The 14,050-nt window shown below is 33.2% G+C and overlaps 2 protein-coding genes and 1 non-coding gene across 3 annotated transcripts; 2 read left to right on the forward strand and 1 right to left on the reverse strand.

Moving 5' to 3' along the window:
- The first annotated feature begins 3,765 nt into the window (after nucleotides 1–3,765).
- LOC123893587 lies at nucleotides 3,766–7,037 on the forward strand. The gene is made up of 6 exons (XM_045943341.1): nucleotides 3,766–3,778; nucleotides 3,923–4,008; nucleotides 4,982–5,003; nucleotides 5,077–5,259; nucleotides 5,771–5,984; nucleotides 6,803–7,037. The coding sequence occupies exons 1-6, from the start codon at nucleotides 3,766–3,768 to the stop codon at nucleotides 7,035–7,037; spliced, it is 753 nt and encodes a 250-aa protein (XP_045799297.1).
- A 470-nt stretch (nucleotides 7,038–7,507) lies between these two features.
- On the reverse strand, nucleotides 7,508–7,581 carry TRNAV-CAC. Its single transcript has one exon. It is a non-coding gene; the product is annotated as a tRNA-Val (tRNA).
- An 805-nt stretch (nucleotides 7,582–8,386) lies between these two features.
- Nucleotides 8,387–13,791, forward strand: LOC123905657 (U-box domain-containing protein 35-like). The gene is made up of 10 exons (XM_045955348.1): nucleotides 8,387–8,998; nucleotides 9,564–9,664; nucleotides 9,836–9,957; nucleotides 10,140–10,345; nucleotides 10,435–10,498; nucleotides 10,658–10,964; nucleotides 11,427–11,528; nucleotides 11,625–12,053; nucleotides 12,185–12,940; nucleotides 13,381–13,791. Exons 1-10 carry the CDS (start codon nucleotides 8,809–8,811, stop codon nucleotides 13,444–13,446), a joined length of 2,343 nt encoding a protein of 780 aa, XP_045811304.1. The 5' UTR covers nucleotides 8,387–8,808; the 3' UTR covers nucleotides 13,447–13,791.
- Nucleotides 13,792–14,050: the final 259 nt, after the last annotated feature.

Below are 14,050 nucleotides of genomic sequence, written 5' to 3' on the forward strand. Positions count from 1 at the left end.
TCGTCACAATCACATTTCGGTTATATTCGTTTCAGAATCGCTTTCAATCACTCTTTTGTCAATTGTCGATTTGATTCTGTTGGATATGATGTACTTTCTGGTAAAAAGTTACTTAAATATTTGACTTAGATAATTGACTCTACATGGTTAAATTTGATTGGTGACATCAAGGTTTTAAATTGCGGTCCGCATCCGCAATTGCGGTCGCAGTATTGCTGATGTAGTAGCTACCGCAACCGCATCGCAACGCAATTGCGGTGTGATCTTAATTCACGTGTATGACCGCATCAGAAGCCGCATCACAACCGCATCAGAAGCCGCATCAGTTATTTTCGGCGATGTTCCTTCAAATTTTCTCACCAAAAAGTAAAATTTATGAACTTCAAATCCTAATTTGTGTCAAATTGATGAAAAATCTTACTTTTAACAATCTCTCAACCGTATATTTTAAATACATTCAAATTATTGTTTATAGAATAAACTAAGACTATGCAATGGTCGATAAATAATGTAGTTACATATTAATTTGATTTTATATAGCTTGTGAAATTTCAAAATGATTTCACGCCGTAACAACCGCATTGCGCGTGCAGCAACCGCAATGACCGCATTCGCAACAACTGCAACCGCAACCGCATCCGCGACCACAACCGCAATTTAAAATCTTGGGTGACATGTTATTTGGGAGTCATTACCCATTCACGACTCACGAGGAGGTGGAGTAAGCCTCACCTTATTGAAATCTTTGTTACATTTGGTAGTTCTATATTCTTATACAAAGTTGCAAAGTGACTTCACTTTCATTTCATCATTTTGTTTGATCAACCATTCTTATCGGTTGTGATACTAAATAAATTGTTACCCTTCTTTTTCACTAAACTATAGACTTCCGTTGTTGTTCGGGTTAGATTTATAAAAAAATTAATAATATATATAGGGAGTGTATCCGATGAGAACTGATAAATATTATAGAAATGAGAACTATTGATAATAATCCTTGGATTTAATTAACGTATCAGATTAAAATTCTCTGACTCACATAAAACCTCATGTGATCATACTTGTGTAGATTGAAAAATCTTCCTGTATATAATATATTTCCTAATTTATTCCTATAATCTTTCTTAATTTAATTTATTATTAACTCGGGTAGAGGTAGTGCATATCATGCTAACACAAATAGCGTTGAAGCTTCGAGTAACTATTAGTGAACACTTTCATACGGTTATTGGTCTGCATCATTGATTCTAAGATTCTCATGCTAACACAAAGATTATAATACATAACACTTTCTTCTTCTTTTTTTTTTGAATGGCTGATGCGGAACACGTATACTTGCGTTAATCTCACTAAATAGTACAGAAAAAATCAATGTAAGATCAAATTAAAAATAGCCGTATGTAAATCACTAATTTCACCAAATAGCAAGAAGAATAATCATCAAAGCCAAAACCAAGTCAAAATTGAGTTCTTCGTTGGGCACATGCATTTTTTCTATTTGTGTTAGCATGATATACATTACCTGGGTTAATAATAAATCAGGAAAGATTATAAGAATAAATTAGGAAAGATTATATATAGGAAGATTTTTCAATCAGCACAAATATGATTACATGAGGTTTTAAGTGAGCGTGAGAATTTTAATCTGATGCGTCAATTAAATCTGATGGTTATTAATAATAGTTCTCATTTCTCATATAGTTATTAGTTCTCACCAGATACGCATAGGACTTATTTTAATTTTATGATGTAATTTTTTTTGGCAGTAATATTTATTTATTGTTAATGGAATAATGATCCGAGAATTGGTTTAAACAATTGAAATATATGAGTCGGGATTCGTTGACACCAGGTGTCAACCATTACTTTAACATCAAATCTTAATTGTCTATTATTTTAATCAAATGCTAATAATAGTTTTTTAAAATAGGGTCATGTTACGGGACACTAGTTAAGCATACCAAAAAAAGAAATAAAACGATAAAGTTAATGATAGATTACTAATATTTTAAAAATAGTAAGGGTGCTCACCACATCTCGTGGGTTATTTTAAAGGAAAATGCTAAACAATGCCTCCAGCCCACTAGTGTTCCGGGCCCCGGGACACTAGTAAGCATACCGATATAGAATTTGTGCATGCAACATATTAAAGATGTAAAAAGTCATATTTCTATCATTAACTTTATTTTTTTTTATTTACTTTTTTGGTATGCTTAACTAGTGTCTAGGGCATTGTTTAGCATTTTTCTTTAAAATAACCCACGAGATATGGTGACCACCCGAAAAAGGTTTTGATGCAGTTTATTTTAACACAGTTTTCACACTATTTTACATCACAGTCGTCCGATCAATAATGTGCGGCTGAGATTGTTTTATGTGATTTTATAACTGCATTAATATGGACCGTCCGGTCTATAATCATATTCAAAATAGCTTAAAAACTGTATTAAAACAAACAGCAGCAAATTTGCATCCGTGAGCACCCTTACTATTGATCTCATGCTTTATTGTTTTGAGTTTATAAAATTTAACTTAAAAGCATCGTCAGTCAAGCATAACCTTCAACCTGCACTCCCCCCGCCAGTGTTCTTTTTACATCTTCATTCCCAATATGTGAATCTAGTAGTTTTAGATGTGTTTGCTTTGATTGGTGAGATTTTAGAGGTGGCTAGTATGAAACATTCTAAGAAAATAAAGATAACCGGTATTTGGATAGGTACACCGTGCGATATTCTTACCAACTGAGCTAAGCTCATGAAATATTTATATTCTATATTATAAGAAGATTGAAAGTTGCTTACATAAAATAAAATAAAAAAATAAATAATAAAAAAAGAGAGAAAATTAGAGGTGAACAATGAGTTGCTGACTTATAGAGAGAAAACTAGAGGAAGACGCTGGTATGTCGTATGCACAATGAGATTGTGAAAAGAAGATAAGTGCAGGTGTGCAATCATGAGAGAGAAGTACAAAATTTGATACTTGATACTAGTGAGGTACACATAAGCAAAGAGAGTTTTATCATTGATACTTACACATCATTGTACATATCGACTCATAATTATCAACCAAACCATATAAAGTATCATTATACTAAAATTCTCAAAAACCAAATTGAAGATTGCAAAGAAGGGGAAAAAAAAAAAAGAACTTTATTGAAGATTGCAGGATTGTTTTGTTATAGAAGAGAATTAAGGAAGTGAGAAGAATGTCCTTGCAAAAGAATAGAATAGTGGCAGTGGCAATAGACACAGATAAAGAGAGTTATAAGGCAACTAAATGGGCCATTGAACATCTCCTTAGTCCTTATAGAAGGTGAAACTATAGTTCTCATCCATGTCAAGGTTAAATCAGCTTCACCATCTTCTATTTCATCCCCAAGTGAGTACTATTACTATTCACACCTCTTTTATACTTTTGTGTTATATATGTTCGGATTGATGGAATAAAATATAACATGAATGTAAGACAATTCTCACAACTTGTTAATGTAATGTTAAGAGTTTCATATCGGTTGAGATGACTTAAAATATGTTTATAATTTATAAATTAGGGCAAAACTAACCTTACAAACCAGTTTTGTTAAACCAGTTTTGTTAAAAACTGGGATTTTTAGAGATTAGTTTAGGGCAAGTTTGAAATTTTTTTATGGACTATTTATATATATATATATTATGTCACATGTGAAATTTTGCTCGGGTTTTATAATTTTTCTAGCTCTGCTTATAGTTCCTACTATACACTTATAATGAATATAAAACTAACATGATAAAAACATGTATGATGTATCAATGAAGTTAAAATGAATAATTTTGGAACATAATCAAATATTATATATAATTTATATCACATTCCTAAGGTATCAATGAAGTGTTATAACATGGTATAGTTACGAATTTGAAGTGTTTTTATCTGGATGCAGGGAAAGAGATGAATATCATTGTTGACCCTGATGAACAAACCAAAGATATTTTGCTTCTGTATCATGTTTTCTGTAGTAAAAAGCATGTTAGTTTTATTTTATTTTCTAGGATGAAAATCTAGGAAGGAAAAAAAAAGTGCAAAATTGAGGAAAGAAAACAAAACAAAAAATATACTCATCCGTTTCTTTTTAAGTGTCGCATTTTGACTATATGTGAAGTGGTCAAAAGCAATATTGAGATATATCTAGGGTCCATTTAGATTCACTTATTTTTGAGTTTATGCGAAACAACTTATATATTATTATAAATTTTTCAATATAGTTTATGAGAAAAATAACATATAAAGATACAATTTTTGTTCGCGAAAACTTATGAATTAACATACATAAGCTATTTTCATAAGCTAAAAAATAAGTCAAATCCAAACGGGTCCTAAGTGTGAGTTAAATCTCATATTGATTGAAAGAGTTGATATTGAAAACACCATAAACTTAATGCCTTAAAGTTTTGGGTGAAAGTGTGGTGTCAAAAGTCACTGTGTGGTTGCTCTTAGCCCAATGCGTCAGTGAGGCTCCCATGCACGGCCCAACAAATGTTGAACAACGTATAAGTGACAAGACTTATAAATCAAGGGCAACATATAAGTGAGAAGATCGATAAAATTAATACCTTAATGGTTTGGAAGAGTATCTTAATGTGTCATTATGGCTCCCATGCACGGCCCAACAAATATCGAGCAACATATAAATGAGAAGACTCATAAACTTAATGTCTTACGGTTTTTTGTCAATATAAGTGAGAAGATTCAATGTGTCGATCCAATTTAGTGATGCTCCTTTTTTACTGTCCAACAAGGACACTTAAAAAGAATCTGAGGGAGTATATAATTTTGGTAAGAATTTTCATTTAGAATTCTTGACATTATTTGAATATCTATCTATATATCATACCTTTTTTCTCTTTTTTGTTTGTTCCATAGATAAACTGCAAACATGAAGATGTATCCAAAGCTATAATTGAATATACTTTTAAATCACAAATTAAGCATCTGGTTTTAGGCCATACAGAATACAAAAGCAGGTATGGATCAAACCGTTGCTTAAGGTTTAGACCACAGTTTGTGTGTTTTTAACAACACTTTTTATTGTTTTAGGCAGCAGAAGAAATATAGCGACAAAAGTATCATTTGGGGCACCAAATTTCTGTTCAGTATATATTACTTCTGAAGGAAAAATTTCATCTGTGAGATGTGCTTCTGTTGCTCCTCTATATAACCCTATCTATGGAGAGGAAACTATGATAGGTGATCTTTTTCCTCAAGAAGAAGAAAAAGAAACAGGGGATCTTTTTCCTCTGATTTCTAAGAGAATGAGGTCTTATAATAATCTAGAGTTCCATCACATTCCATTCCACTGATCCGTCTATTGTTATAGAGCCAAACAATAGAACTTAATTACTTACGACTTCACTCCATTCATCGTAATATTTACTATCAATTCAAACATAGCCTAAAATTTTTATTTTTTTTGCAGATGGTTTAGTGTGTCCATCGGAGCTACCTAAATCTACAATGAATTTGGTACATTCATATCTTGTTCTTAAATAAAGGTTGCATTGGCTAAGTGTGCCTTTTATGATAAGTTATTCGGATAATCCGTCTGTTTTTTCATATTTTTTGTAGACTAATGAACCTCCTGTTTACAAGGAGGCGTCCGCTATACCGAAGATGAGAAATGAAGTCTCGCCCGTTACAGAGCACTTGGAGCGAGTCAATGTGACATTGATGGGAGAGATTCCAACAGATAGAGCGCAAGTAACATCTTTGAGGACGTCTTTGTTCAAGTTAGCAAATTCAGCTGATATTCCTTTGCCACGACGTGAGATCTTCAACCAGATTGGCTACGAAATCAATGATCTAGCTCACAAGTACAACAGCTCGAAGGAGATGTATGATCACTCCTCTTTTGGCCTCAAGAGGTTAAGAGAGCTGCAAGAAACAAAGTCTGCATTTCAGGCTTTTTACATCCTTTCTTTCGAGGCAGAAAGGCAAGCAACTCTAAGGCTATTTTTGGATTGATGGAACATAATGGAACGGAATGGAATGAAACATAATGGAATGGAGTGGAATGGAGCGGAATGGAATATAAATTTCATTCCATTGTTTGGGTATTTTATGATGCAACGGAATAACGTTTCCACTCCATTGTTTGGAAACGGACGGGACGGAACAAGTTATAATTTTTTTATTCCAGTTTTACCCTTAGTTAAAAACTATTATTATATATAAAGCCTCTTAATTTGATTTACGATGGCAATCAATTTTTTACCAAACTGTTATTTCAAAACTCTATTAAAAAACAGTATATATAGGCCAACCTCTCAGTTTGTTATTATAGCTCAGTTGTATATACATTAGCAAAAATTAAATTGAAGATTATACATATATAAACATAAGCAAAAGTTTCACAACATGGAATAAAAATTATTGACGATAGCAAGAAACATGCTGACAATAGCACACGCCATAGCAAGACTCATGCTGGCAATGAAGAAACGAAAGAGAATTTATTGACCATGAGGAAGCAACAAGCAATGAACAATGAACGACGAGCAGAAGAAAAGGTATATAGAAGGAAGAGGTAGCTGGTAAACAGGAATATAAAGGTAAAATTTTAATTATAAAATTCCATTCCATTGGATACACCCCAAATTGGGAGGAATGGAAAATTGAAAGATTGGATGGTAAGGGATGGAATGTGTTCCATTATGTTTCATTCCACTCCATCCATTATTTACACATCCAAACAATGGAACTTAATTACTTACCATTCTATTCCATTCCATTCCATCACATACCACCAATCCAAACAAAGCCTAAGGAAAAAAGAGATAGCAGATCGGATGACGGCCCTTACTAATCAGCTCGAGATCATTAAAAAGGAAATGACGGAGTTGACATGCGAATCTTCTCAATTGTCCACCCAACTTACCATCTTATCTGACCAACGCCTTAAATCATGCGCGGAGGCCACTTCTCTTGATAATGAGCTAGTAGCACTTCTCTCGCATAAGGTTGGTTTAAAGAAAGATCTGAGAAGGGCATCGAAGGTTTAGCCGATGCTAACCGTGCTTGGGACCATCTCCATCGTATGCTTGATTAAGCTAATTAAGAGCCTTAATATGGTTTGCAGTCGGTCTATGACTGTCTCTATGAACAGTTTATACTTTCAAGCATTTTTCTTCCTCTTTAGATACTTCTTCTTGTAAACAATTTATCTTTGTAACCGGAAAATATATCACTTTTCATGCATGCGAGAGACTCATTTGCAATGATAGATTGTCTAACAGGGACATCAATTTTAGTTGTAGCATTAGTTCATAAAAGGTTTTCTAAACTTGCAAAATAAGTTATCTTTTGAACTTCTTGTTCACACTGGTTTATACAAAGATCAAGATGATGATGATGATGATGATAAATAATAATACTCATTTTCATCGGATTAAATTTTCTAGCAATATTAACGGATGAAAAGCTGTAGAATATGAAAAGCTGTATTTCTTTTATGTTACAAAAAATTTAAAAATGTCTGAGCCCAGGTTCGAACTGGGGACCTCTAGTGTGTGAGACTAGCGTGATAACCAACTACACCACCCAGACTTTGTGTTTAGAACATCAATTGTTATAAATTTACAATATAAACAAGAACTTTTTTTTACTAAAATATTTATAAAGAAGTTTTAAACATGTGTATTGATCGTATCTCACATTTTTTAGATGTCCCATCTCACATTCTCACCAAACAAATATTTGAAAGAGAAAAAAAATGGTTAATATTTAGACTCGCACACTTTTAATTGTGAAAAATTCCGAATTCGAATCAAATCTTTACAAATAATATTTCTGACAACTACCAATTGGACTGGACTATACTTACATAACTATGTGACCAAATATTTTAATAATAGTAGCTCATATAACAAAATGATAAGATATAATTGAAGCATGTGTGGAAAAAAATTAATAAAAATTCATATCAATTAGGTCCATAATATAAACTTATGGCAAGGACCGTCTTCTCAATTTTTTTATTTTTTTATTTTCACAACCAATATTCGGTCCATTGAACCGTCTAATCTAGTTCATGGGTTAGTTCTATTATCAAGTGATTTGAGTCCCCTCCCGATCTTCGTCTTCTCAATTTTCAATTAACCCTTAAATAATAAATAAATTGTATGTTCAATGAGTTATGGTTAATTTGTACATAGTCCTTTAGAAAGAATACATAGTCAAAGGTAATCCGCAAAATTTGGTCATTCTCTAAAAATGAAAGAGAATTGAGACAGAACAGAATCTGATTTGATTGTTACGTCCGTGAAAAGCTCATGCTAGACAAAAGGAACCTAAAAGAAACAAAGACCAAAGTAAACAAATTAAAATTGGTTAATGTTAAAAGGACTAATTTATTTGTTATTCTTTTTGTTTTTCAATGTTTCAAACAACAAAAGAAATCAAAGTACACAAATTAAACAATCATAAAAATCATTTTGTCTCTCAATGTTTATAGAGAGGGACAGAAGAAATATATTCAAAGGAATAAAATTTGTCATGCATTGTTCTTGAAATAGCGACGAAAATTTAGAGACAGAACGATACTAGGCAATAAGCGAAACAGAAACAAAAAAAAAAAAGAAATAGACCCTTTGAAGGTCTCATTGATAGAGAAAAGTACAAAGCAATATTGGGGAGGAAAAAAATTGGTTGATGGGTTTGTTTTGTTTGGTTTCTTTTTATTGAAAGGGCAAATAAAAGAAGAAAAAAAAAACAGCTCTATTGTATATTGCAAGAGGTATTTTGTTATAAAAGAGAATTAAGGAAGTGAGAGGAATGTGGTTGCAAAAGAATCAATGGGACAAGAAGGATGGGGTGAATGGAATAGTGGCAGTGGCAATAGACACAGATAAAGGGAGCCAAAATGCACTTAAATGGGCCATTGACCATCTCATCACAAAAGGTTCAACTATTGTTCTCATCCATGTCAAGGTTAAACCAACATCATCATCTAATTCAACCCCAAGTGAGTATTATTACACTATTACACATAATTTATTGTTAGTGTACCATGTTTTTGTTTTGTTTTATACATTTCGTTCTCATGAAAAGGGATCGTGGTAATTTGGAGTTTAGCCAGAAAGTACGTAATATTTGGCCAAAAATTGTTTCAGCTAGGATTTGAACTTTGATTCTCCAAAATAATTCATCATTAATTGAAGATCATTAACCACGTGAGTTGTTAATGTAAGGGAATTGTTACAAGAATAATTAAAAGGTCACAAAGGTGGATAAATAAGGATTAGGGAACATTTGTTAGCATATAGAATTCATAGGTACAATTGATAGGATATAAAAGAACCATAATACTATACACTAAGAATGAATTTACAAAACTAACATGATAAAAAACATGTATCTTTTTTTAAAGCATAAAAACATGTATCTTAATAAGAAGAGAGAATTGATGTTGAGGAAGTTAAAATGAATAGTTTTGCTACATAATTAAATATTATGATATTCACAAAGAATATATGAAGTGTTACAACATGGTATGCTTACTAATTTGAAGTAACTTTATATTGATGCAGGGGCAGGGATTGTTGAGCAATGCACAATAGTGCCTAAAGATCCTGATGAATTCACCAAAGAAATTTTCCGTCCATATCGCGTCTTTTGTGCGCGAAAAGATGTAAGTTTTGCTTTCTTTTTTTCTAAGATGAAAATCAAGGAGGAGGAAAAAAAAATACAAAATATACTTCAACTAGCATATAACTTATCAATGATTTTAATTTTAGAATTCTTTACATTATTTGAGCACCTTATCATTTCTTTTGTTTTTCTGTTTTTATTTGTTTGATAGATACACTGCAAGGACATTGTACTAGAACATGGAGATGTATCCAAAGCATTAATTGAATATACTTCTCAATCAGCAATTGAGCATTTGGTTATAGGCTCTTCCAACAAAAATGGTTTTCTCAAGTATTATTCTATCTCTATCTCAACACTTTATCATCATGTTGCATAACGTTATTTGAATATACTTCTTATCCGCGTTTGACAATATTGATATTTCGTATATTATTTTACAAAGGATAATAATTAGTTTATTGATTTTCAATAATGTATAACTTACAAAGTTAAGTTGTTTTTGGTATTATCAGAAGATTCAAGGTGGTTGATATTCCAGGAACTGTATCAAAAGGGGCACCAGATTTTTGTACAGTATATATTGTTGGTAAAGGAAAAATTCAATCTATGAGATCTGCTTCTAGACCTGCACCTGCATTTTCACCTCTACAAACTCAACTTAGTAAATCTAGTAGTAGGTCAGATCGTTCAGAAACTCGTATGCCAATAGCAGCTAAAGGTTAGATTTAATCTCTTTAATTAATAATTTGTTTTATATATAATTTAAATTTTTTTGCATTTTTTTGACAAATTTGTTTTATATATTAGTACCTGAGAGGAGATCATTTGAGGGACCACCGCGTAGATCCCAAGATGGAGCAGATTCATTCAGGTTTGTCACATTATTACTGCGTCTAATTCAACTTGTTTTCTTGAGTCCCAAGTAAGTAGTTCAGTTGGTGAGATAAGGGACAACGAAAGAGATATAATCAGTAGGTCTATGGTTCGATCCCAAGAAATTAACATAAGCACTAAAATGGTATTGTGACAGGTCACCGTTCACTCGGAGACGTCCAAATGACAAGTCATACGGAGAACTTCCTATGCCAGATAGTGACATATCTTTTGTAAGCTCAGGAAGACCGAGTACAGATCGTTTATTCCCTTCAATATATAACCACAACTACAATTCAGAGTCAAGTTTTTCCAATCCTAGGCTATCATATAGTTCTGATACTGATGGAAACTATAGCTTTGAATCAATAAATTATGGAAGGAGGTCCATTGATATTGGCACTCCTGATTTCTCAACTTTCTCAAATGATAGTGATGGACTTTCGTCTTCTACATCAAATATGGTAAGAAGATGCAGCATAACATTTTCATGTATTATATAAGCACTTCTCTCACTGACAAATTTTCACAATTTAGATGCATTTTTCATGAAATGGTAGATTTTCATAATGTCTGTCTTAAAGATGAAGAAATAAATTAGGTTTTCTTGTGACTGTGTATCGAGTGATGTTATACATATACAGAGAAATTCCAACAGCACGCTCTATTTGACACACTTTTTCGTGCCATTCTTATTATTGGTCCATTGTTTGAAAGATGAATTAATAATAGATATGTATTACTAGCTACGTATCATCGACACTTCACATTGAAGACGTGTCAGTGTCTATGCCCGTGCTTCATAGATTACGAGCATTTCTCATAGTTGTGATCAATGATAAAAAGGCACCTTGAGTATAAAAGGTCTATGTCCGTGCTTCATAGATTGTTACTAACTTGTACATAATCATGTGCTGCAAATATAGGATGATGTGGAGGCTGAAATGAGGAGACTAAAATTGGAGTTAAAGCAAACAATGGAAATGTATAGCACAGCTTGTAAAGAAGCACTCACAGCACAGCAGAAGGTATGAACTGTTAATCGATTAAAGAGAATAGGATCATTGATTATAAAAAAGCACAAGATTTTTTGTTTTTTAACATGACATTATTGTGCATCATAGGCTGTAGAACTCCAAAGATGGAAATTAGAGGAAGAAAGGAGATTGGAAGAGGCAAGAATGGCTGAAGAAAATGCATTGGCTGTTGCAGAAAAGGAAAAGGCGAAATCAAAAGCAGCCATTGAGACTGCTGAAGCGCAAAAGAGGATTGCAGAACTTGAAGCACAAAAGAGAATTAGTGCAGAAATGAAAGCTCTAAGAGAAGCAGAAGAGAAAAGAAAAGTAGTTGATGCTTTGTCAAGCCAAGATGTGAGGTATAGAAGATATGCAATTGAAGAGATTGAAGCTGCAACGAATTTTTTCGCAGACTCTCTTAAGATTGGAGAAGGTGGTTATGGTCCAGTTTATAAATGTCTTCTAGACCATACACCTGTCGCAGTTAAAGTTCTTCGTCCTGATGCACAACAAGGAAGGTCGCAATTTCAACGAGAGGTAAGCGTGTAATAAAAACTCTGTGTGTTCTTTGTTTGCATTTTTCGTATCTGTTTACTTTTAAACCAAGGTTGATGTTCTAACTTCTAACACATCCTAACTTGCAATTTGAAATCATACTTGCATTGCAGGTTGAGGTATTGAGTTGCATAAGGCATCCAAACATGGTTCTTCTCCTAGGAGCCTGTCCGGAATACGGCTGCCTAGTTTACGAGCACATGGCGAATGGAAGTTTGGACGATTGTCTCTTTTGTAGAGGAAAAACTCCACCGCTACCTTGGCAGCTAAGGTTCAAAATTGCAGCTGAAATTGGAACAGGCTTACTCTTCCTCCACCAAACAAAACCTGAGCCACTAGTACATAGAGACCTTAAACCGGCAAACATCTTGCTCGACCGGAACTACGTCGCAAAGATAAGTGATGTTGGTTTGGCAAGACTAGTACCTCCATCAGTAGCAGACACTGTGACGCAATATCGAATGACGTCTGCTGCCGGAACATTCTGTTACATAGATCCTGAGTACCAACAGACAGGAATGTTGGGAGTGAAATCTGATATATACTCACTTGGGATAATATTCTTGCAAATTTTGACAGCACGACCGCCGATGGGATTGACACATCATGTTGGTAGAGCAATTGAGAAGGGAACATTTGATGAGATGTTGGATCCAAGAATAACAGATTGGCCAGTTGAAGAGGCTCTTGGATTTGCTAAGATGGCTATAAAATGTTCTGAGTTAAGGAGGAAAGATAGACCTGATCTTGGTAAAGAGGTTATGCCTGAACTTAATAGGTTAAGAGAACTTGCTGAAAGTAATGATAACCATTCTATGTTTAGTGGATTTACGAGTCCATCGACTCAGAGCCAAGTCTCTCTTCAGATGGTATGTTTCTTTCTCTACATATTCATTCTTGCATGACAATAGTTTCAATAACATTTATAGTTAATTAAGATAATATCGAAGTAACTTCGATGAGGACTTTTGAATTCTTTTTAATCGTATCTTTTCTTATTGAAACGTCCCTCAATGCTTATGCAAGACTCTAATTCTTGCTAGAGTGATATTTATTATAAACGTGTCTTTTAAAGTTTGATTTGGTGAAGTTAGAATATGCGTCGTCTGATCTTCAACTAACTGTTAAGATTCCTTGACTGTGCATTCTCCTAGGAAAACTGAACCCTCCTTCTAGACATGTGATCATGCAAATTAAGAATTACACATGTTTAAGTGAATGTCGAAGTTTGAAGAGTTACATACTTTGGTTTGATTGAGTTGAGGTTATGACACATTGAAAATAATGTTGTTGGCTGATACTTTTACAGGATGGGTCAGGTTCTCCACTTCCTTATTCTGGGGATAGCACAAGAAATACATCAAGCCCTCTTTGATAGGTCAAGACAAGATCCATCCAAGTATAAAGTGTAAATTACTTAGGTTAATGATATGTATCTATTGTAATGTATAACATGCCTTGATTACTCAATTGTGCATGTTATTTGTTTGCAAAAACAATATAGTCATAGTCTAAAAACGTCAAGTTACATCGAGTCCCTTGGGACAGGGACTCGCTGCTTGTATATTTGGGATTGAATCCCAACCTTGTATTATTGCAATGTGAATTGTCACAAAAAGAACACATTATAGTTCTCTCCGTTTATATTTTTTTAGATAGATTTGTGATAGTATTAAAGTTATAAAAAAGACATTTGCAAGAACATAAGACACCATTTCAAGAAGATTGGTTAGTCAATTTTAGTCCTCTCAATATTTTGTTGCCAATAATCTCTTATTTATTTTTGATTTAGTTCACTTAAGCAGTGGTTTAGTTCACTTAACACATTGTAAGAAATCATCTATGAACTACCATAAGCTAACTTTCAACACATTGTAAGAAATCAAAATAATAAACTTTAAAATAAACTTTCAGCTTACTGAAAAAATGAAAAGTGGAAGGAAAAACAGAAGAAAAGTACAAATCAAAAAGTAAGATGA

Source organism: Trifolium pratense, linkage group LG1, assembly GCF_020283565.1.
Source record: "Trifolium pratense cultivar HEN17-A07 linkage group LG1, ARS_RC_1.1, whole genome shotgun sequence".
Classification (NCBI taxonomy): domain Eukaryota; kingdom Viridiplantae; phylum Streptophyta; class Magnoliopsida; order Fabales; family Fabaceae; genus Trifolium; species Trifolium pratense.

Excerpts from the sequence above, each read along its gene's own strand:
- LOC123893587 (XM_045943341.1), top strand. Across the intron at positions 5,004-5,076 it reads CATACAGAATACAAAAGCAG|GCAGCAGAAGAAATATAGCG; the intron begins GTATGGATCAAA and ends TTATTGTTTTAG. Across the intron at positions 5,260-5,770 it reads TCAAGAAGAAGAAAAAGAAA|CAAATTCAGCTGATATTCCT; the intron begins CAGGGGATCTTT and ends TGTTCAAGTTAG.
- LOC123905657 (XM_045955348.1), top strand. The coding sequence starts at position 8,809 with ATGTGGTTGCAAAAGAATCAATGGGACAAGAAGGATGGGGTGAATGGA. Across the intron at positions 9,958-10,139 it reads AACAAAAATGGTTTTCTCAA|AAGATTCAAGGTGGTTGATA; the intron begins GTATTATTCTAT and ends TGGTATTATCAG. Across the intron at positions 12,054-12,184 it reads GGTCGCAATTTCAACGAGAG|GTTGAGGTATTGAGTTGCAT; the intron begins GTAAGCGTGTAA and ends CTTGCATTGCAG.